Here is a 25,729-nt window from a genome sequence, read left to right on the forward strand (position 1 = left end):
TGAGAGCAGCAATTGGTGTGTTACCCACACAGTCCAGGAACCTCCTTTGCAAGGCACATTCTAACTCAGACTCTCCCAGTGCCCAGGATGCAGTGGCAGACTGCCACTTGGCACAACAGAGTTCTCAGTCCTCTTGAAAGGACTTTCTCTGTGTTTGTGAATTAGCAGCAGAGAATTCTTAGATAAACGAGTGGGCAGAGGGATTGAGAGAAAGAGGCAGGGTGTTAGGCTTGACAATGTAAGGATTGCTATTCAGGAAAGACTCAAAACAGTGATCTATGCCGTCTTCTCCTTCCTAAGATTTTTTAAAATCTGTTTTATAATCTAGTTTAAATAGCACACAGACCTGGCCCAATGGAACAGCGTTTTCCAGAAGGCTCCAGGCCTCTCTCTCTTGTGTGTGGGAGGCATTTGTGTCTGGGGCTTAATTCTGATACAAGGATAGAGTTTTTCTCGATAGGACTGAAAAATCTTCTCCGTATTCCACTCAAAGCTAAGTATACAGGAAGCAGAAATAAGGCAATCGTGGCACAGAAAAATCTCCAGAACCCAAAGCAGGAAAGCAAGGTCTCCTATTTCCTAACTCTGAAATTTCAACACTTTCATCCATTCTCTTAGCTCACTTTTAATCCACAACAAGAGACATGCAATAGAGATTAAATCTGAGTGCTGTGGACTCTACAACTCTAATGAGGGCTCAGAATAGCTCGGTTGCATTTCACGTTCACTAAATGGTGCCACAACAGTTCTCACGAGGGAAGCCCTGAAGCCAGCTACGCCTCTCCTGACTGGGTCAGCAAGCCCAGGGCCTGGGACTTGCTCACTAATGGCTTCCTTCCGGATGGTCTTGGATTGCCATCACTATGTCAGAATGAGATGCTCCCGTATTGCCTGGCCACTGATTACCCACACAGCAGACTGTTGTAAATAAGTTAGGTTGCAGAAATCTGCGAGCAACTAGGATGGCTACCCTGGTGTTCTTGAGGTAATTTAATCATTGTACACTTTTGTTGTTGTTGAAATAGGTAGTCCTCATCTACAGAAAGCAGAGATTATGCTTTGGTTTTGGAAGCTGAGCAAACTCTTCTAACAAGCACCAGGTCAACAGGGAGAATATGAGCCCCTAAAGCCCCTCCATGACTCTCTCCTACCCATGACCCCCAAAGATAACCATTGTGCTAAATCTTAGTAATTTTGATGACTAGTTAATGTTGTCCGCATATTGATGGAGAATTCAGATTTGTTATTTAGAATTGTTTCCTTTCAGTCAGCACAATGATAGGAGCTTTGACCATGCATTGTATAGCAAGTCTTCTCCTTCTGGGTGCCATGCACCACCTGCTGCAAGCCTGCTCCGCTCGTCCATCCACTGTTGGTGGCATCTGAGTGCACACCCATAAGGGATTCTGTGTTCCGGCTACTCCCTACATTTTGCCACATCTTTTGATGAACTGATGCACACATGTCTTTGGGGCATATCATTAGGCATAGACTTGTCCTATTTTTAAAGTCATTTTGAGTTTTAACATATAATCAATGTACAGCATTCTATAAAAGACCCTCAAGTTCAGAGCTCAATTTGTTATATGCAGAATTATCTTCTGTCTACTCAGGCTTGGGCCCTTCACATATTATTACAACCAAGGTCAATGCCATTGTGTCTGTTTCAGTCAGCAGCAAGGTCCTTTGTAGGAACATAGCACATGACTTTCTTTGAATCATTTCTCTCTCGTTGTTCAGGTAATATAATCCTAAACTACCCTCCACCTTCTTCACTGTTATCATTGGAAGGGCTTGGAAAAATTAAGTAATACTAGCTAGTTTTCATAAATAGGCAAGGTCCCTCTTCCATCTGGTTTCATATAATGACAGGGAAATGAATATTAAATTTGACATATGCAATCTCGAAATGTAATCACTGAAATTGAAGTACGAGGCTACAATTATTATATCCTCAAAATGAGAATAATCAAGACAAAGGGATAATTAAAATCACCATACCTAGATTAATGTTTCATAACTAAAGCTTTGGTTTCAGATTTCTGATTTGAAATTGTCTTATTGATATTTCATGTTTTACAACGAGTGCTTTAACAGGTCGGTCTACATATTGAAGTAGAATTAGGCATTCAAGTTGGTTCTTTATTTTCTATAACAAATTATGAAAACAACTATAACTGTATTGACAAATTCAACTACGTGTGTGTGTGTGTGTGTGTGTGTGTGTGTGTGTGTGTATTTGAACTAAGCTAGAAAAATGCATAGGAAACTTGGAGATCATTTTGTACTAGATTTGTCACAAGTGAGAAACTTTTCTTGTCTTCTTGATAGCTGCTCGCCCATCCAGAGGTAAGGAGCACACATGTGTGAAGACATTAGCAAAGGACTCCAGAAATAACAGATACCAATAGATAAAGGATAGTTATACAAATTTGCAACAAGTTTGGACTAAGAAATACAAACCTAGCTGGGCACTGGCGGCTCATGCTTGTAATCCTAGCTATTCAGGAGGTTGAGATCTTAGGATCACAGTTTAAAGTCAGCCCAGGCACAAAAATCTGTGAGACTCATCTCCAATTAACCACCAGAAAATTGAATTGGCACTGTGGCTGAATGTGGTAGTGTGTTAGCCTTGAGAGGAAGAACTCAGGGGCAGTTCCACGACCCTGAGTTCAAGCCCAAATAAAAATATATGTGCTGATGGAGAAGCTGCTGCCACATTTCTGGAGGAGTTGGTTCTATCATGGATACAGGCATCTGGTGGCGGTGGGGGACAGTGGGAAGGCAGGGGAATCTTCAACTCTATCCCCCATGGATAGGTGGAGAATTTCCCAGTCCAACTATCTTGCTTAGGGGTGAAAAAAATCAAGACCCCTACACAGTTGATATCAACTACTAACTGTTCAACATTATTATTCAATTGCTCTTGCTGAGGAGCTCAACCAATGTGATTTTTTTCTTTTGAAAACAATAAAGAAATGCAAATTAAGGCAATGGTGAGATTCCACCTCACCCCAGTTAGAATGGCTATAATCAAGAAATCTAGTAACAACAGATGCTGGAGGGGATGTGGCCAAAAGGGAACCCTACTGCATTGTTGGTGGGAGTGCAAACTTGTTCAACCACTCTGGAAAGCAGTATGGAGGTTCCTCAAAAGACTCCACATAGAGCTCCCCTATGACCCAGCAATCCCACTTTTAGGCATGTTTGTTGCAGCATTATTTACCATAGCAAAGATTATTTACCAACCCAGATGCCCCTCAGTAGATGAATGGGTCAAGAAAATGTCACACACACACACACACACACACACACACACACACACACACACACACACACACACACACACACACACACACACACACACACACACACACACACACACACACACACACCCCACTGGAACTCTATGCCTCTGCCAGAAAGAATGACATCACCTCATTTGTTAAGAAAGGGAAAGACTTGGAAAAAATTATATTAAGTGAAGTAAGCCAGGCCCAAAGAAACATAGGTCCCATAGTTTCTCTTGTTTGCAATGACTAGTACATGTTTAGGACAAGCAGAGAAGGTCGAAGGCTATGTACATATGACCAAATAAGATACTGTTAAGCAAAATGTTCCCCAAGACAGGGATACAAGCGGTTTTTTTCTTTCTTGCTAGTGTTTTTAATGCACTTACAATGCACTATGTGATTCTTTTCTTTCTTTTGTATGTTCTTCCCCCACAGCATAATCTCACTGGATTAGATCCCTATGTTCTGTACCTTGGATATACATTTTTGTAATTTGGGGAGGGGAAGGGATATTGGGGAACGCTTAACTGGGGATGCAGGCCAACCCATTGTGACAACGAGATGTACAGGACACTATGTTGAAAATGAACTTTACAATATTGAGGTGGGGGGGCAGGAGAAGTTGGGGAGGTGGGGAAGGAAGGGATGGTGGGGGAAAACAAAGGAGGAGGTAACAATACTAGCTATGAAATGTACTCATTACCCTACTCATGTAACTGTAACCCCTCGATACAACTTTTTAAATATATATATATATATATATATATATATAATATATATATATATTCTAAAAAAACAGAGAAATGATATTTTTACTCCAGGAATATTAATGTGTTACGATCAGTTAAGGTGTGAGTTCCTTTGAGGTCAATAACTCTGCTTGCCTCTGAAATGCCTCCCTAACAAGCTGTGTGCAGCAGAGCTGCCCGAGGCTGGGGAGGGAAGAGGTAATGGGGATGTTTAAGTGACAGAGGCCAGGAGAGCTTGTGAGGAGGTGTGATGCAATCACAAACACCAGTGATTTCCCCAGTGCTCACAGCAGAGGACGAGGATCCGAGAATGATGGGGGAAACAGAAGAGATGTGTAAAGCAGCTACAAGGCAGCCAAGGCACTTGATAGAAATTCTGGCGATAGGGATGCAACCAGAACTGATAGAGAATGATTACAAAGTACTTAGGGAAAAGGTGATGTGATTAAAAGAAGGAATTGGACCTAAAAACTGTGAGGAAAGTGTACTACAGGTAGAATTAAAGAAGTGACATTGACATTGTAGAATCACTTTTTTGTACATGCATGTGTACACAAGCATGCATGTGTACTCACACATGCATTAGTCAACTGAAAATGCACTTGGCTCCTGGCACAGTAAGAGCTTAAAGCTGAGGGAGACAACAAAGGCAGAACTCTGGGAGGAAAATATCTGGGCTTAACGCCTATCTCCTGTCAAATTCATTCCAGAGATGAAATGTGTGTTCCAATATGCAAAGGTTGAAAATAAGATATTCAAGTGCCACAGACAAATTAAAGTGAACCTGGAAGAAAATGCATCTTAGAAGAAGAAACAAAAGGCGTTGAATCAAGAAATAAAGAGGCAATTGTGGGTAACAGGATTGGAGACCACTGAAATTAGTAAAACAGAAATAAGTTTCAGACTTATCTTAAATATGACAGCAAAATTGTTTGATCCCCTCCTTTTTTCATTTCCAAACACTGATCTCTACTGCTAACATGAAAAGAAAGAAGTTATATAAATCAGATTCAATTAACACCACTGAGTATACTGAGTTAGGAAAACAAGAAAATATTTAGTATTTCATCTTTCCCCAAAATGAAAGCCAATGATTAGTGTTATAAGAGTTTTGAAATTAAGCAAAATATTTGGGAGTGTTAGAAAACATTTGAATAACTGCTAAAATGTTTCTTCCTTCTAAACTATAATTTATGACCAAAATATGCATTAGATGAGAAAGTGAAGGATGGAAAGAAGAGAGGAAGGAAAGAGGAAGGAAGAAAGGAAGGGACAGTAGGAAGATAAGAAGGAAAGGAAGGAAGAAAATAGATGGAACTAGAACAAATCATGTTAAGTGAGTTAAGCCAGGCTCAGAGAGACGAATGGTGCATGGTTGCTGTGATATGTGGAAGTTAGGTTGAAAATGCACTGGGATATGACAAATTATATACAATTCTAGGTACTCACATATAGTGAGACCAAAAGAGGATACTCTTAAGATAGAAACAAAAAGGTGCAACACCTAAGTGTCTCTTCCTATTTATATAAAATAATGTACATACTGAAACAAACTCCAAGATATGAAAACAAAAGACTTTTTCATTTTCTTGCATGATTCTGTCTTCTTTACCTTATGCATGGTATATTCATCAGGAGGGAGCAGGGGGAGATGGCATAAAACTCCAGGGTAAAAGGGTAAAAAAGTGCAGCAGTGGAGTTCACTGTACATTGACGAAAGTGGACTATACAACTTGTGGGTAGAGACAGGAGGGAGGAACTGGGAGAAAATGAAGGAACAGAAGACACTGTTGGAAAGGAAATGCACTTATTTCCTGACTCATGTAATTGTAATCCTTCTGTATAGCACCTCTATAATAACAATAAAGGAAATTAATTTTTAAAAGGTAGAGGGGTCTAGAAATGGCAAGGCACAAACTATAATACATAATAAATGTTTCTGAAGAATTATCAACATGAAGACAAGAAAGTGGAGTTGTGGGTGAGGGGAGGAGGGCAGACAAGTGAAGAGAGGAAGGATGGGGAAATTTACAGGCATAATTGTCCATGTACTTAAGTTAAAAGGAAGCCAGGTAATCTGAGGGGACTGGTAAGGTTGGGATATTTGGGGACATAGGAGGATGATGGAAGAGGTGACACTACATGTATTGTACACATAAATTGACAGGCTTAATTGCAGCCCCTTCATAGAACTATTTAAAGGTAAAAAATAAATTAATAAAAAAGTGCAAAATGTGTATATCTTGTCTGATTATACTCATGTGTGAATATAAATATGTAAGTGGGTATATATGTACATATACACCCTCATATGTGTTTGTATATAGATGCATATATATACATGACACAATATTATATATAGAAAGAGAGAAAGTGGAAGAAATTTCAGGCATATAATTGTATTTTGATTATAAGTAGTCATTTTTTAATGCTTCTCTTTTTAAGTTTTTAATTTGGATAACCAAATTATCAGCTAGTCTGCTGATAAAATTGTGTCACTTTTAAAATACATTGTTACTATTTTTTGATTGTGGGAGAAGAGATGTTCTTTATCTACATTATACTTTGATTTGGATTTTTCAAGGTGATTTTAGATGACCAGAAATCAGTATTTGACTTCCTCTTTTATTTTTGTGCTGCTGTTTTAAACCAGAGTCAGGTCTGCTTTCATCAAAACTAAAGAATAATTTTTAAATCTTTGGCAATTCATGTAATTTTAAGTGCTGTACTTAATAAAATCCTTACAAATTATCAAGGGGTACAGTATCTTTAGAAACAATGCTCTAGTTACTGTAAAATGAAACATTTTATACGCAATTCTCATTTTAAAAGACTTTAAAAAAACTAACATCTCTCACAATTATTCTCCAGATCCACAAAGCCAAGTCTTATACATTAACCTTTAAGAATTGCCATAGAACCGAACTGAAGTGATGAGAAGACCCGTGACTGATCTTTTGTTATGTTATCTACTGTTTTACTAAATTAATTGGGCCATTAATTATGTCATTTTAAGAATTAAAATTGTCTTTAAAGTCAGATACTCCTTTGCCTTTTACTTATCAAAGTAAAACTATGTCTGCAAGTTCTTTTCAAAATGTCTACCCAGTTCACTTCACTGTGGGGTAATCCATGTCAAAGACCACAACTGGCCAGTTAGAGGGAACTAGAGAAACTGGACCACATGTCATCAAGGCACTCAGAGTTATAAAATGTCACTGGGCCCTCTTGGCTCATGCCTAGAACCCTAGATACTAAGGAAGTGGAGCTGTAGCTCAAAGTGGTAGAGTCCCAGCCTTGAGCAACAAAGCTAATGGACAGTGCCCAGGCCCTGAGTTCAAACCCCAAGACAGGCACACACACACACTCACACATTGTAACTGAGATGACAATAAACTAAGAAGTTCTGTTAGTATAAACTCAAAGCCATGTCTTGGGGATATCTTTGTACGCAGTAAGCAATTCTCTTTGTTCCAGTTAGCAATTCATAAAACGTACAGAGCCAAACTACACAACATTCTTTTATGAGAACCTTTACTTTCTTTCTCTCTGAAGAAGGAGCTGTTGTGCCAATGAAGAAGAACCATAGATTGTGGAGATGGGAGGGAAGGGATGGTAGGGGAAAAACAAAGGAGGAGGCAACAATGCTTGATAAGTAATGTACTCATTACCTGGCTTATGTGATTGTAACCCCTCTATACAGTATTTTCACAATAAAAAACTTATTTTTTTAAAAAAAGAAGAACCATAGAGTGTTAGTAATGAAACCAGAAGCTGAATCACAGTTCAATTACAACTTGAGGAAAAGATGTTAAAAAAAAAAGTTGTGACAACATGGCAGAGTAGAAAACGCAACTTCTCCTTTTTCCTCTACAGTGACTTCTTTTTTCCATTAAAATAGTGACTGGATAATAGGATGTAGCTATATAAAGGCAACATACAAAGAAAAGGTGCTAGCCAATGAGAGAGGTCAATACATTTGGGAAGATAAGAAAATGGATATACTCAGAGCTAAGAGTTTGTAGAAGACCATGTAAACACACTTGATATCTGGAAGCATCTTTTTTGGGAAGTAACTTTTAAAAGGCAAGACCTCTGGATGATTATGATAATGTGTGTGTGTGCACACACGTGTGCGCGCATGTGCACATGCATCCTGTGTCTAGTAATGTTTCCCATTGAGGACCTGTCACTGCATCAGCTTTATGAGACCTTCACTCTCAAGATGAACTAAGAGAAAGACTCCAGTATCTGAGAAATGCTTTTTAATATGGTGGAAAGGAAGCCAACTGGTCTAGAAAAACTAAATCAAAGATTATGAGGAAAAGGAAATGTAGGACCAACAGTAAAGCCAAACATTACCAGGGAGGGGAAGGAAGGTACACAATCTATCAAATGACCACAGTTGCAATAAAAAGAAAATCAGAGAACAAAGCTGTGCTCTCTGCAGCTGAAAAAAATGAACCCTGTAGTATGATTAAAAACGTCCCTTCAAGCATTAGAAGACCAACTTGAGAAAATATTCGACAAATCAGAAGAGATGACAAGGAGTTTAAAGCTAAGAGAGCCAATTCCAAGTGTCAGTCCAGAAACACAAGCAAAGCAAATAGAAAAGATTATTATTAATGTATCATTGTGAGAAAATTGCCTTAGAATGAAATTTGTGAGCTTCTAGACTGAAATAAGTAAGGGAAGAAGCTATTTCTGAATGACAGGGGGAAAGGGTCATCTCCATGAAATGCATGTCTTCTGGTGCACAGCATTTGAGTGACGGCTGACTTCTCAACAATTAAACACAGCATGAAACAGTACCTTCAATAGAAAGGGGATTCCAAATGGAATTCTTCCCACAAATACATTTATGACAAAGATATAGAAAAGATAGTTCCGTTATGGAATAAAAAGCCTACTTCCCACAAATCTTTTCCCCTCAAAGCCAGAAAAACTAAAAAAAAAAATCTCTGGATCCAGGAGGCCCAGACTCTAGCTTCTATTGGTGGTATAAAGAAAGGAAGCAAATGCAGTTTCTGGCCAAGGGCCAAGGCGGGAAGAAAGCTGTGCAGTTTCTGTGAGAACTCATTTCAGGCAGGAGGAGGTAGAGGACCGAGGGCTCCTTGGGGTAGTAGGCTGAATAATGGACCATTGGATGTGTGGATGCAGCTAGAAGAGCTTTGGAGGTGAGAGGTTGTCTGGAGCAGAGGCTGAGTCTGAGGCCTGATGGAAGAGGCCTCTCTCCCAGGCCTCCCTCCCATGAAACCAGGTGTGTTGTTAAAAACCAACCCTAAGGGGAGGGCAGATCAAGAAAATATATTCCTTGCAGAGGAAAAATTCCCTCTGCGGATGACAGGACATAAAGATGAGAGGTCACGACCCCAAAGGGAAAAGGACGATGAGTGAAATAAATCAAACCATTAAGCATAAAGTAAGAGCACCTGAATGGGACACCCAGGAGCTCAGCATCTATTTTCTTCAAAGACTATCATGGAAGTCCTTCCTTACATCTCACCACAATGCATGAACAGTTCAAGGAAACTCCTTACTGTCTACTGTTATACTGCTGTTTAGTTCCAAACAACAAATAGGGACTCTTTGCAGTAGAAATAGATTGCAAAATGAGACTACAACAGGTAGACAACTCTGATCACTAACTAGTATGGTATTGCATTAATAAAAAATAAGTGCAGAATATATAAGTAGGAACAAAATGATGTAACGAGACTTTAATGTATCTACTTTTGATAGCTCTAGCTTAAATTCACTAAGCCAGAACATGGGAATTGGAGTGACATGATTAAGACTAAAAACTACAAACTAAGCTAAACCAGAATAAATATGCCTAATAGTACTTCTAATTTGACAATTAGGCAATATAAAACCCAATAAATTTCCCCAAAGCAAAACAATTTTTCCCATTCTCTTATCAAAATGCATACATCACCAAGACACATGCAAAAACAGTTATAACTGTACTTAAGTTTATCATTGGATCAAAGAACTCAAACCTGAGTCTCTGAACATCTTAATTTAGTGCAATGAAAATATAATCTTTGGGAACTGGAGGCTTGGCTCAAGTGGCAGAGCTCCAGCCAAGCAAGCAAGAGGTCCTGACTTCAAACAGAGTACACTTCCCTTCAGAAGATGGACTTTTGTATGTTCAGAAGTAAATTTATACTCAGTCAACAAGAAAGAATGGAACAAGTTCCTAAAACACACAAGTCATAAAGTCACATTTTAAAAAATGATCAAAAAATGGGAGAAATAGCCAACCAAATGATGAAATGAATTAATTGGAACATATGTGTGTATTCACACACAGCATCTAGGGTCATGAGTTCAAGACCCAGTACAGCACACACACAAACACAAGCATCTATCTGGAGGAATTTCTGTCTCTATTCTTGAGCTGACAAGATGATGGCAGGAAAACTAGAATTAGAGGCTGAGTCATGCTGTTGAGTGAAGAGCACCAACAACTCTTTGAGATACATCTGACACCTGACTAGTGGGGGAGCAGATGCCCCTCTTCTTTATGTCATCCCAGGTGAGGTCTATTCACAGTGCACATACCACCCTTCATGCTGTGATACCACCTGACTCCATAAGGAATGTAACTATTAGTTCCCAGATAAATGGTCTCTGTGTATTTTCTAATCTGGAGGTCAATCAAGTCTACCTGAGATTGTTCTACTCATTTAACAAAAACAACTTCCTACGAATACTCAAGGACTCAAAAGCCTGAGTCTTAGTGCTGCCATGTTTAAATATTTCTATGTTAACAAATACACCTACTTCATTTTATTCAGTATGTAAATTCATTCAAATAAAATGTAAATTAGGCGATAATTGGGTGCCAAAAGTCCTATTTTCATACCGATAAGGACTGATGCAATTTCTTTCAAATAATAGTTTATGCAGATTCTACATGAATTCCAAACAGCCTGGAATATTATTGTTAACCCCTTGACTATCTTAATGAAAATGAAAATAAACTTGTGTGGAATTCATCTTCAAGGGCCCTGCAGGGTTCCACCTGATCTATTAAAGGGATAGATTATTGTCAGATATCTTCAGTTGTATCTGGATGTCACTGTCTTGTCAGCAGTACAAAGTGAGACTTTACGTTAAAAGACTGTTTACTTCCTTTTAAAACTCCAGTCTTTCCAACTGAGCACTGAAAATCCTGACATAAAATGGAGAGACAGCTCTCACTACATGCAAGCAGTTCAGAGCCTGGGAACATTTTACAGAGAAGCTGGAAAACAGCCCTTCCCCCCAGAGCAAGTCTGTGACTAACATCCTGCAAGCAAAAACCAAGTGCATAGCCTTATTGAAGCTGGAGGGGCTGAAACCGGAGGGGATTGCTGGTTTCTTCTTCTTCCTCCTCCTCTTTTACCTTTTCTTCCTCCTCTCCTTCCACTTCTTTTAAATATACAAATATTTCCTAGTAATCTTCTGGACAGGAGACTTGCAGAGGCCCCTTGGAATACTGCTTCTTTCTAAAGGTATGCAGCAGTGACCAGAGGAAAAAAGTACTGTTTGGGGGACTGTGCAGGAAACTCAAACTGGAAGTTATTCTAATAAATCTAGGCTTAGATCTAGGATTTAGGAGAATATGGTGATTCTCATCTTTTTCTTACGAACTCTTTGACATATAAGGAAACCTATGATGATGATGATGATGTGTGTGTGTGTGTGTGTGTGTGTGTGTGTGTGTGTGTGTGTGTGCGTGCACATGCCTGCATGTGCATATCTCAATAGACATTAGCAAAGAAATTACTGAAGGACAGATGGTGTGGTGGCTCATGTCTAAAACTCTAGTTACTCAGGAGACAGAGTGTGGGAGGGTCAGCCAGGACCAAAGACCTCATCTCAACCCAAATCTGGGTTTGGAGACGTGTCTGTCATTTCTAGCGATGGAGAAGTTGGTAAAAGGCAATGAGAAGTAATGAAAGGAAGATCAGAGACGCCCAATGCTAACTAGAGCTGCCTTGCATTACCTGTGGTCCTCGCTCTGCAAGGACTATGTATGGCCAGTATGACCTCTGCCAGGAAACTTGGCCCCTCACTTTATTTTTACACTAATAAAAGCTATTTGCATATCCTTTCACAGGTGAGCTTGACATCATTTACTTTATGTTTGAAATTCCTGATTTTCAGTTCTACACAGACTTGCCAGCTCAAACACCATCCAACTTTGAAAATGTTATCATTTCTACTTCAAAGAAGCCAATTGCAGGGAATTACTACTCTTCATTTTTCATATCCGAGATCCTGGAATCATTAAGCTTTGGAACACTTTGCTGTTGCCTTTAGAGAACCCTTCTGCACAACAAAGTCTAGAGCTGAATAATACCATGACCAAGTATCTGGCTTCTCCATGCATCTGTGAGGGCTGGGAGCAGGACAATGATTCCTGTCTCCTCACTCCCTAAGACTGCCCCATGGACCTCACAGTCAAAATCCAGGAGCCCACACACCTGTCTGAGTAGCCAAGTAAGGTATGTCTGCATGTCTTTAATATTTATTTTTGTGGAGTTTGAGCTCAGTACCTTGTATTTGCTAGGGCAGGCACTCTACCTTTTGAGTCACTCTCCCAGTCTTTATGGCTTTCATTGTTTTTCCAATGGGTCTCATGTCTTGTCCAAAGCAGCCTGATGATATTTATGCTTCACACAAATCTGAGATGACAGAGGTGTGTGACGATGCCCAGCTTTTCATCAATTGACATGAGGTTGCCCAAAGTATATTTCCCCCGGTCTCCTCTCCCATTCTCAGCCTCCCAAGGAGCTAGAATTGCAGGTGTGAACCACTGCACCTGCTCTTTAAGTTAATATTTATGGATACACTACACTAAACTTTTTACAGTGTTAATGTATCTGAGCAATACTATTTTGGGTTTTTGCCATTATGTCTCACCATAGCATTTGCTTTGATGCCTACAGAAATGTTTTAAACACTGATTTCCAGGAAGTATAACCACTTGGTAGGGAGAAGACATCCAGTCTGCTTTCATTTAAAAGAAAGTGTTTTTTTGCTTCACATGTTCTAGGACTCTCTCCTTTCTCTTCACACTTATCTATGATGTTTGCTTTGTATAATTGTGTATTCTGGTGAATTTAATACTGATTCTTTCCAATTTTTATTTCTATCTTCTGCTACTAGCCATTAACTGCAAATAATTCATTTTCCCAGTTGACAGAGACAAAACAGTACATTCTCAGATCGCTATTTGTACTAATTTTCCTCTATAAGCACCATCTACTCCACATTATTATCAAACATTCAAAGCACAAATTAGAAACTTTACAATTACTTTCAGTTTTTTACAAGTTTTATTTCTTCTCCAAATGAATACGAAAGGGAGAAAACAAAGTGAGAGGCGGGGTGAAAGGCAGAAGAGGAAGAAAAGAGTTTCTAGAATGTTCAAAAAGAAAGCAAGACTTACAGGAGAGCATTTGTTTGTTAGGAGCCCATGAAAGATTCAACAATATGTTAAAGCTCTGGAAAATCACCCAGAAATCCAAGAAATCACTACAAGGTCAGTGTTAGGAAGGGAGCAGGGTCTTAAACAGAGCAGCAGTGACAGGTAAGGGAGTATGATGAAGCATCAGTCCAAGAGACTCATTTATGATGCCACATGCTTTCATTTATCCTGGAAATAGTTTAAGTAAGGAAAGTTTTTACCTGTGATGTCCTGCATAACGTGGACCTCGGATATGGCCTATTCCTCGGCACCCAGGAGTAGGACAAACAGCTTGACCTGGAAGGACTTTCACATCATTTGCCCCTTCAGGAAGTAAAAGAACATACCTTGAAAACATCCTCATTAATGAAGAACTTGGAGAGACTAAAATATGCAAATGATGTTGAGATTTTACAAATTCAAAGCAAACTGTCACCTCAAAAACACTTCCTGATTACTTGTGATGTGTTTAGAAAATTACTTAGCAGAAAGGATCAGTGCTGTAATAAATAATACAGCACATCTAGTACCAGAGGAAGAAGAAAAGGAAGAGACATTCGATTTTTTTAAGAATGAGAACTCATTTATCTCTCTGGGAGATTAATAATGGCTGAAGCGACATATGATGAGAGGAGACCCTGGGTACCTAAAACCTCCTCAACCAGGTCAGCCAGTGTATTCTTAACATAGCACACTAGGCTCTAACCATGATGGCTCACGTGGCTGCCAAGCTAAGCACAGGAAGACCTGACATTAATTTCACCATCACTCCTGTACTAAGCTCTAACCATTTCCGGCCAGAGTCCAAATATGACCATTCCAAGAGGCAGTCTACCCTAAAATTGATCAGAATTAAACCCCCAGCATCCATTCTGATTTTCCTTACTCTTTCCCCACCCTCAGCCAAACACACACACACACACACACACACACACACACACACACACACACACACACACACACACACACACACACACACACACACACACACACACACACACAAACATACTCACAGTATTTTAAATACCAGTGTAGAGCCAGGCACTGCTGGTAATCTGTAATTCTAGCTACTTAGAAGGCTGAGGATTGTGACATGAAGTCAGCCTGGGCAGGAAAAATCATTGAAATTTTTATCTCCAATTAACCACCAAATATAAAATCTGGAAGTAGAGCAGGAACTTAAGTAAGAGAGCACCCATCTTGACTTAAAAAGCTACGAGAGAGGGCCCAGGCCATGGGCCCAAGCCCAGTACTGACACAGAACACCAACTGGAGGAATATTCCATCCTCAACCCTTATGCTGATCTAGGACTTAATTTCCTGATAATTTTAGCACTCTCTTTATCCCTCTCCAGCAGTCAGACTTCTATATCCTGCTCAACAAACTCCGTTTCTCCATCCTCATCTGTTTTTCCTCCTTCCAACTCTACTTTCTGCCAGCTCTGGGCTGAAAGCATGCTCCCTGTAGCCTTCTTCAGGGGAAACTTTATTTTCTTCAGGCCACTGCACTCCAGTCTTCCGATGCTGATGACTCAGGCTCTACCATGTTCCCTCTTGCCCAGCTGTTCTGTCACCCATATAACCCAGGGAAAACTATGGCACCCAGGCCACCACATTCTACTCTGTTTATCTCTAGGAGTCAACCTAGGCTGGCTTCACACCCACGTAGGTTATCATCCAAAGTGCCATATTAGCAAGTCACTGATCTCATGTCCTCTTCCTGAAACCCATTGGTTATGGAACCAACCCAGATACCCCTCAGTAGATGAATGGATCAAGAAAATTCTATGCCTCCATCAGAAAGAATGACATTGCCCCATTTGTTAGGAAATGGAAAGGCGTGGAAAAACTTCTATTAAGTGAAGTAAGCCAGGCCCCAAAAAACATAGGTCCCATGGTTTCCCTTATTTGCAATAACTAGTATATGTCTGAGTCAAGCAGAAAAGATCAGATAAGTTGATGTTAGGTGAAATGAACCCCAAGATAAGTATTCAAATGCTTTTTTTTCTTTCATGTGATTGATTCTAACATATTTGTAAGATTATTTCTTTGTTGCTTTGTATGTCCTTCCCCCATGGTATAACCCCTGCTTTCACTGTATTTGATGTTGGTATAATTTGTGGAGGGGAAGGGAGAAAACAAATCATTTAAATAGGGTTACAGGTGGACCCATTGCAACAATGAGATGTACAAGTCGTTATGTTGGAAAATGAACTTTACAACTTTGGTGGGGGGGGAGGGTGGAAGGGTGGGAGATGGGAAGGGATGGGAAGGGGAAACAAAGGAGGAGGCAACAATGCATGATAAGAAATGTACTCATTACCTTGCCCATGTAATTGTTACCCCTCTGTACAATATTTTCACAGTAAAAAAAAAACCTAATTAATTTAAAAAAAAGATATGTAAAACACCATCAAAGTGCTGTCATAATGCAGGAGCTCAGGGCACTGGTGCGGCCTTTGCCAGTATATCTCCAAGCCATTCATTTCCCCTTTTGCTTCCTCAGTCTCCTCAACATTACCTTGTGGCCCTGTGCAACAGATTCTTTTTTATTTTTATTTTTATTTTATTTTATTAAATTTTTGGTCGTGGGGCTTGAACTCTGGCCTGGGCGCTGTCCCTCAGCTTTTCAGCTCAAGGCTAGTGCTCTACCACTTGAGCCACAGCGCCACTTCTGGCTTTTTTCTTTTTGCTTATGTGGTGCTGAGGAATCGAGCCCAGGGCCTCATGCATGCAAAGCAAGCGCTCTACCACTGAGCCACATTCCCAGCTCTTTATTTTTATTTATTTATTTTATTGTAAAGATGCTGTATAGAGGGTTTATAGTTACATGAGTAAGGTAATGAGTATATTTCTTTTATGTTGATCTTACATTTAAAGCATTACCAAACTTTTATGCATTTTAGGAATTTGAAGATGTTTTATGTGTTCTCCATGTGAGAAAATTAGATCAATTGTGAGTTCTAGAGCTTCATTTCTTCTTTTTTCAGTGCTTATTTAGTTTATTTCTGTTTTCTCCTCTTTGTATTCTGGCTAAGATCACCGCTACATTCTTTTTTTCCTTAATACATATTTTTATTGTAAAGATACTGTACAGAGGGGTTACAGTTACATGAGCAAGGTAATGAGTCCATTTCCTATCCAGCATTGTTACACCCTTCTTGATTTTTCCCCTACCATCCCTTTCTTCCCCACCTCCCCAACTCCTCCATCCCCTCTCCCACACTCCCCCACCTCACAAAGTTGTAAAGGTCATTTCCAACAAACTGTCTTGTACATCTCATTGTTACAGTGGGTCACCCTGTATCCTTATTTCAGCATTTTGTTGTCACTCATTCTTTGACTGCCCATTCACTTCTACTCCTTGGCTGCGAAGATTTTGTGTGTGTGTGTGCAAATACTGTACAGAGGGGTTACAATTACATGGCCAAGATAATGAGTACATTTCTTATCAAGCATTGTAGCCCCCTCCTTTGTTTCCCCTTCCCATCCTTCCCATCCTCCCACCTCCCCCCCCGCCCAACCCTCCCCTCCCCCAGCCCACCCCCCCCCACCAAAGTTGTAAAGTTCGCTTTTGACATAACGACTTGTACATCTCATTGTTGCAATGGGTCCACCTGTATCCCTATTTAAATGATTCGTTTTTCCCTTTCCCCTCCACAAATTATACCGACATCAAATACAGTGAAAGCAGGGGTTATACCGTGGGGGAGGGACATACAAAGCAACAAAGAAATCATCTTACAAATGTGTTAGAAACAATCGCATGAAAGAAAAAAACATTTGAATACATATCTTAGGGTTCATTTCCCTAACTTCACCTTATCTGACCTTTTCTGCTTGACTCAGACATATACTAGATATTGCAAATAAGGGAAACCATGGGACCTATGTTTCTTTGGGCCTGGCTTACTTCACTTAATATAATTTTTTCCACGTCTTTCCATTTCCTAACAAATGGGGCAATGTCATTCTTTCTGATGGAGGCATAGATTTTTATCATGCTTCTCTATAAGGGTGGGGAGCCAATCAGGGATCACTGGAACCACTCTGTTGCCTTGTATTTTGCAAAACTACTTTCACCTCAGGGGAAAAAAATTAGACACAGAATTGACTAATGATTACCAAAATACTGCTGTCCCCAAATCTCCCACTCACCTCTACCTGCTGGATCTCCACAATGGAGCTTTCTCACTGCAAACTGAACTAACAGAAGCCAGTGGACAAGCAATCAGTCCTTTCTCATCCACGTCCATCATTTCCCTCCCCACTGTCCATGGAAATATGGGGAGCATCCTCCCCTCCTCCTCCCAAAGCAACTCCTTTGACTTACCTCCACACTTGCCATGCTCTTTAGTCTATAATACTGACTTATTGACCCACATTTAAATATCTCCTATTTCATGAATTATTAATATGAAAACTACAAAACAAACATCATCTCATCATCCCTGAGTTGTTCACATTCTAGTCAAATGACTCAAAGAAATTATCTCTAGCCAGGTGCTAGTGGCTCATGACTATACTCCTAACTACTCAGGCAGCTGAGATCTGAAAATCTCAATTCAAAGCCAGTCTAGGCAAAAAAAAATGTCTGTGGGACACTTATTTCCAATTAATCAGCATAAAGACAGACATGGAAGTTTGGCTCAAGTAGTAAAGCTCCACCCTTGAGTGGAAAAAGCCAAGTAAGAGCACAAAGCTCTGATCTGAAACCCCAATATCAGCACAAAGAAAAAAAATGTTATGGAAGTGGCGCTGTGGCTCAAGTGGTAGAGTGCTAGCCTTGAGCTGAAGAGCTCAGGGACTGGGCCCAGGCCCAGATTTTAAGCGCCACAACTGACCCTCCAAAAAAATGTTATGTCTTTTTTCTCACACTTTGTTTTCAAACTGCATTAGTCCACCTTCCATGGTGCCTTATACCGTGTGCCTTGGTACTGGAAATCAGTCACTCATTTCCTTCTTTTCTTCTTTGTTTTTTTTTTAATGGTATTGGAGTCTGAATTCAGGGCCTGAGCATTATGCCTTAGATTTTCCAAGGCTGGTGCTCTACCACTTGAGTCACAGCTCCATTTCTGGCTTTCTGGTGGTTAATTGGAGATAAGAGTCTCATGGACTTGACTGGATTTGAACAGTGATCCTCATCTTCCAGCCTGCTGAGTAGTTAAGATTACAGAAATGAGCCACCGGCACCTGGCTTTTCATTTCCTTCTTGAATTTCTATTGCCCATTAGTTTTGGTGATTTCACACAAGTTTCTATCTGCAAGTGAACATTCTTTACTCTCCTTTGCCAAGCTTCTCTCCTGAAATGTCAGAGAACCTCCTCAAGGTTCATCCTTGAGGATGAATGGGCCATCCATTTCTGCACCTCGGTTTACTAATTGTATGCAATTGGAATTAAGTTCCACTCAACAGCTCCCGTGGAATCTTAAATTCAACACATCCTAACTGAATTCATCATCCCATCCTTCTACATTCCTTTCCTCTAGAGCTGCTCACCTCAATTAGCTGTATCACGCTCCATGCCGGAGCCCTAGGACCCTGACTTGCTGTCACTTTCATGTCACTGTACCCCAAATACCAATCAACCCTCAACCTCTTAAAATCATAATATTTAAATATTTCCTTAACTTGACAACTTGTCTTCATCACTATGAGACTGGTCTAACTTAAGCTATTACATCCTGCTTGGAAGATTTCAAGAGCCACTCTACTCATCTTAAGGGAATCTTCATCTTGCATTCAGGACAGTATTTTCAAAACACAAATCAAATCATATTGCTTTTTTCTTAACACATTCATGTGGCTGCAGTCCCCAAAAATACTAAGCCCCAAATCCCTACAGGAGCCAAGTTCCTGATGTAGCTTCTAAATATATTTTCAAAGGTTTTTGTTTCTTCTTCTTATTCAGTTCTCTGCATCATACAGACCATTCTCTACTTGAACCTGTTCCTCCAGAACTCAAGCATTTGTATGAGGAACATGTGTCCTATTGTTACTCTGGATAACTCCTGCTCTTCTTTCTGGTCTCAATTCTATTTCACTTTCACAGATCAACTCCTAAGCATTTCCTTCAATCACAAATTAAATAATTACCTGGCTATTGGTTGTCTCTTGTATTAGACTGTGAGCTTTAAGACTAAGTTGGTTTCACTAGTACTTGGCCTAACATATACCTTTAGCTCTCAATATGTGCTTTTGTAATTTCTTCCCTGACATGTTCTGGGCTAGGAAAGAGGCTTGTAACACAATCAGAAATTCATATTTCAGAGTGATTATGTTGCATGAAAATACTGTCCATGGCCATGTCCCAATGCACAATGATACGAATACATTCTTATTATCTGTACAGAACAGTAAGAAAAGCATGTAATAGGTACTTCTTATATTCTCAAGGCTTTATGAAACACTTTTAAGTAGTAGGTAGAGAAAAGAGCTGCCATTTTCAAAGGGACCTTTTGTAAATAGATTAATTTTTTTATTTAGAGGTATTGACACTTAAAACTATGAGAGACTTCTCAGAAGAAGAATAACCAATAAACACATGAAGAAATGTTCAATATCTCTAGTCAACAACATTGAGATTCTACCTCACCCCAATTAGAATGGCCAGCATGAAGAAAACTAACAATAACACATCCGGGCATGGATATGGCCCAAAGGAAACTGTTATACTGTTGGTGGGAATGCAAACTTGTTCAACCACTCTGGAAAGCAGTATGGAGATTCCTCAAAAGACTAAACATAGAATTTCCCTATGACCCAGCAATTCTACTTCTGAGCAGTTATCCAATAGACCACAAACCAGTCCACACTAAAGCTACCAGCACAACCATGATTATTGAAGTACTGTTTACCATAGCCAAGATATGGAATCAGTACAGCTATCCCGTCACAGACAAATGGATCAAGAAAATGGATTGTGTGTGTGTGTGTGTGTGTGTGTGTGTATGTGTGTGTGTGTGTGTGTGTGTGTGTGTGTGTGTGTGTATTGGAATTCTTCTTATCCATCAGAAAGAATGATGTTGTACCATTTGTAAGGAAATGGAAGGACTTGGAAAAAAATTTAAGCAAAGTAAGCCAGATACAGAAACTTAGGTTACATGGTTTCCCTCATTTGTTATAGCTAGAATGTACTTATAAATCTATAAGTAAAAACACTGGGTGGTAAGCAAGGTGGTTACAAATAAGTTAACTGAAGTAGAATAGACTCTATGGAGAGCACAAATAGTGTAATTCTTAAAAACAACAATAACAACAACAACAACAACAAAACCTAAGTCAAAGCCCAACAAAGTAAGTACCAAGAAATGGGTATTCTCAACAGGATAGGGTGTGGCTAAGGGAAGAAGGATAGAAGAATGAAGCATGGAATGGGGAAGAATGCAGGCAAGAATTTATTGTATATATCACAGAATTGAGAAATATAAGGGTGAGTCAAAGCAGGGGGGGTTAAAGATTTTGAATTGATGACACAGATCAAGATGCAATGTATATACAAACTGCTTTGTTAAAAGGAAAAAATTAAATACATAATCTAAATTTAAGGTAAGTAAGGGAGGGGGTGGGTTGGGAGAATGACGAAATGGGTGATATTGGCCAAGATGACTGTATTCATAACTGCTTTGGTGAATGAATATTTAAAATAATTAACATATTTTTAAAATAAAAGTAGAAATATAGTTACTATAGAAAAAACATAAAAACATAGTAATATTTGACTGAATTTGTAATTTGATTTACCTGAACTATATGGCCATCTATTCAGTTACAAATTATATATTGAGGGCTGTATGTATGGGTCATACTAGTATAAAGCTTATCTTGCAAACAGTTGTATGGCATATATATATATATATATATATATATATATATATATATGTACATAAGTACACATATATGTATAGAGGGAGAGGTAGAATTTGACCAGTGAACATTGTACGCATGTATAGAAATGTAACAATAAAATCCTTTAAATGGTTTTTCTTTCTTGCTATTGTGTCTAACATATTCATAAGATGATTTCTTTGTTGTTTTGTATGTCGCTCCCACACAGTATAACCCTTGTTTTCACTGTATTTGATGTTGGTATAATTTGGGGAGGGGAAGGGAAAATTTTTTAAAATAGGGATACAGGTAGACCCATTGCAACAATGAGATGTACAAGATATTATGTCAAAAAATGAACTTTACAACTTTTGCGCAGGGGGGAGGGGCAGTGCAGGGGGGGGCGTTGCAGAAGAGGGAAGATGGGAAAGGATGGTAAGGGGAAACAAAGGAGGAGGCTACAATGCTTGATAAGAAATGTACTCATTACCTTGCTCATGTAATTGTAACTTCTCTGTGTGGTATTTTCACAATAAAAAAGACTTAAGATCCTTTAAATATATGCTAATAGAAATGTATAGAAATGAAAAAATAAATAAAAATAAAAAACTATGATGTCCCTAATTAAGAAATATGCTTAGCTGAGTACAGTGGCTCCTACCTATAATCTAAGCTACTCTGGAAGCTGAAATCTGGAGGACTGTGGTTCAAGATAAGTCCAGGCTAAAATGTTCATGAGATCTCATCTCAATGGAAAAACCTAAAATACCTATTATCTATGCTATACTGGAAAGCACAAATAGGATGATCACAGTCCTGGCTGGCTTAGACAAAAAGTGAGAACCTATCTCAAAAGAAGAAAGGTTAAGAAGATCCGTTGTACTGGTCTAGCAAACACAAAATCCCTAGTTCAAATCCTAGTATTGGTGTGTATGGGGGGGGGGGAGAGGTTTCTCAACAAAGAGACAGATAAAGTGACAAAGAGAGATGGAGAAATACAAAAAGAGCATAGAAAAGGAAGAAATTTATGAGCAAAATTAGAAACTTCAGGTACACCCACTTCATCTTACAATACACTACCAACACTCTCTTGTAATCGCTTAGGATATTAAACTGCTAATATTCTCCATCAGCCAGCTCAGATGCAACTCTGTGTGGACAATATTCCACACACAGTGAATGCTATTTAATATTGTTTTCACTACTGTTCTGATGCACTTGATTAAATTACATCTTGAAGTGGTATTTTTAATATTAACCAAGGCATATTTATCTCCTGATCTCTGATGGGTACCATAATTCTCTCCTTGTTAGAGCTGGAAAAAGATGTTTGACCTTGACTATTGGGAGAAGACTTATCACATTAAGAACCACAGTAAAGGACATAAACGAAGAAGGAGTCAAAAAGGATATTAAATACAAATGCATGGAACCTAGCAATTTCCTTATTAAATTCTGAATGATGAAGTGTAATGGGTTGACTCAATGGTGAATTAGACAGAACCATCTGCTAGGGAAAAAGAACCTGTATATTCTACAATAGCTTATATTATTACTTCTAAGATAAAGGGAATTTATGATCAAATTAATGTTTTCCTCCCTAAAATAATCATATTTTTGTCAAGAATATCTTACTTGAAATTGGATATTTACAAAGTAGGTTTCAAGAAGTAGTTTCAGTTCACATCATTTCTTCTGAAAGTCAGTACTTAACTTTGTTACTTTTTCTTGCCTCCTTTTTTAACCCTTTGCTAAAGTGATCTTACTATCTTATCACCTATCTACCTTCACTTTATACAACTTAACTATTATAATCTGAGTACACACTCAAGATAATAGTAGGTACAGAATGGATATTTTGTAAGCATATTTTAGGAATAAATCATGTCAATGTTTAATGTCTATATAATCTATCAAGTTTGTGAATATTTCTTTCTCATTTCAGAGTTCCCTTTTTCTGATATCAAGCTCTGCTCTTCTCCATCTGACATACTTGAAGCCCCTGGTTAAATGAAGCAGTAGGAATAACTTCATATTTATTAGAAGCCTTCGATGGAAATTTTACACGGGCAGGAGTAAATCCAAAGGCAAGGTGCTTTTTCAAGGACAACAAAGAATAGAAAATGGTCTTATAAACTGTGAATTACCTGAATAGAGTTCTGCTTCCTTTATATAAGAAAAAGCAGTGGGATGTGCTCTTGGGTTCCCCATTCACAGGGAAGCCGGTGGTTCCTATGATGGTGCAGTTGCTTGCTGCGCTTCCTTGCTTGCTAAGCAAATCCTAATTGGATTCAGGAAAGCAATGTGTCCAGATAAAAGTATCACTTTTCCAGCCTCTTGTACAGACCAAGTTATTTCCAGAACAGCAAGACCTCAGAGAAAGGTACTGTGAGTCTGTCATTAAATGTTTAAAAAGGGGAAAGAGGCTGGCACTGCTGTGCCTAGTTCCCCTTTCTTTGAACTTCTTGGAATACAGACGTAAAGCTCATGAGGGGATAGCACAAGATAGGAAGCCAAAGTATGGAGGAAGGCAGAGAAACACAGCCTAGAGCCACAACATTCATTGGTAGCCTTGGGCCCCCTTCTAGTGTTCTGTTATGGAAGAAAGGAAAACAGTCCTTTCTTTTAGTAAGCCATTGTAAACAGATTCTGTGTTACTTGAAACTAAACATTTCTGAGGCTAAAACAGCAATTCATTCCTGTTTGTCCTTTTGTGAAATCAAAATCCTTGAAACAAACAACCGAGTTGCATTGGGCATTAGATCTATTGTCATGCAAAGGTGATATGATGTAAGCTATCATGGGGAAAATCAAGAAAGAAAAGAGATTGTGCTAACCACCAGAAAATAACAGGAACTGTCTCTCCTCATTTCCTATTTCAAAATGGCCCTAGTTGGTGACTGTGGGTGATGTAATGAGAACATCATTTATTCCACCTACAATGGGTTCAATGCTCAGATTTATCTCCACTTCCTGAGAAGTCTGCAGCGTCACAATGGTGATAGTAAAGATGCTTGAAGCCAACTAAAGAGAATCTGTTCAAATACACGAATTCCAGACTGATGCTGGCCTGCATCAGAGGAAAAGGATTAGGCCTGTACTATTCTTATTCTTATTTCAAAAGTTACTACACATTGAGGGGAGAGTATGTGGCTCAACCTGACTCAGTTAGTAAGCATGCTACAAAGAAATGACATTAGCACTGGGTGGCAATACCCGCTAGAGAAAATACCAACACTGCCATTTAAAACAGGAAATAGATTTAAATGTCGCTTGTAACAGACAAGATAACTGATTTCATCTTTTTTTTTCTTTAAATAAAAGTAACCACCAAGAGTTCATGACTCCACTTCTGGCTTTTTGCAGGCAATTGGTATTCTCACAGACTTTTCTATCTGGGCTGGTTTCAAACCATGATCCTTAGTTATCAGCCTCTGGTGTAGTTAGGTTACAAGAGTGAGCCAGTGGCTTCCAGCTCCATTTTTCATTTTAATCAAGTCACTTAACTTCCTTCCTTCCTTCCTTCCTTCCTTCCTCCCTTCCTTCCTTCCTTCCTTCCTCCTTCCTTCCTTTCCTTCCTTCCTTCCTTTCCTTCCTTCCTTTTCTTCCATTTTTGCTATTGAGTTGCATCAGTTATTTATACAGACAAATATGAACTCCTTATTAGATTATGATTTATAAAGCTCATCCTGTAGGCTCTTTCCACTTCTTGGTGGTGAAGCTTTTTAATTTGCTTTAGTCCCACCTGTGTAATTTTGCTTTTGCCACCTGTGCTTTTGTTGTCACCACCAAAAACTTACTGTCAAGATCAATATCGAGAACCTGTTCCTCTATGATCTGTTTAAAGAGTTCTATACGTTTAGATCTTACATTTACATTACTAACTCATGTCAAGTTGATTTCTACATACAGTGCTTATGATCTGTTTAAAGAGTTCTATACGTTTAGATCTTACATTTACATTACTAACTCATGTCAAGTTGATTTCTACATACAGTGCTTAAGAAAGACAAAGGCCTAACTTCAATCTTCTCTATTTAGAAAAGGTGCAATACCACCATTCATTAAAGAGCTTTTCTCCCTAATTGTGAATTCTTGATGTTCATGTCACAAGAAATGAATGGGGAAATGGGATTTAAGTAATGTCAAGTATGGGTGACTCTATCTCTTGCTATGGAGGTAGAGACTGCATTTGCTCTTTGGTTCCAACATTCTTCCCAAATGTGAGCAGTTTCTGGAACATGGGATGTTCTTGATATTTAAAAACATATAACACAGCCTTCAATTCACTGCAAAAACTTTTCACAATCCTCACTTGGCCCACAGTCTGGGCCTGTGAAAGACAGTGACCCATCCTAATGGGCTTTCTACTACCGCTTACTAATGTTCACTAACA

The 25,729-nt window shown here is 39.0% G+C and overlaps 1 protein-coding gene across 1 annotated transcript in view; it reads right to left on the reverse strand.

Moving 5' to 3' along the window:
- Positions 1-25,729, reverse strand: part of L3mbtl4 (L3MBTL histone methyl-lysine binding protein 4) — a 374,322-nt gene that overhangs the window by 132,102 nt on the left and 216,491 nt on the right. The window contains exon 14 of the mRNA XM_070028667.1: positions 13,727-13,829. Coding sequence (XP_069884768.1) covers positions 13,727-13,829 — 103 coding nt within the window. The remainder of the gene's footprint in view (positions 1-13,726; positions 13,830-25,729) is intronic.

The sequence above is a fragment of the Dipodomys merriami genome, unplaced genomic scaffold, assembly GCF_024711535.1.
Source record: "Dipodomys merriami isolate MVZ:Mamm:240054 unplaced genomic scaffold, mDipMer1.0.p SCAF_2, whole genome shotgun sequence".
In the NCBI taxonomy this organism is placed as follows: domain Eukaryota; kingdom Metazoa; phylum Chordata; class Mammalia; order Rodentia; family Heteromyidae; genus Dipodomys; species Dipodomys merriami.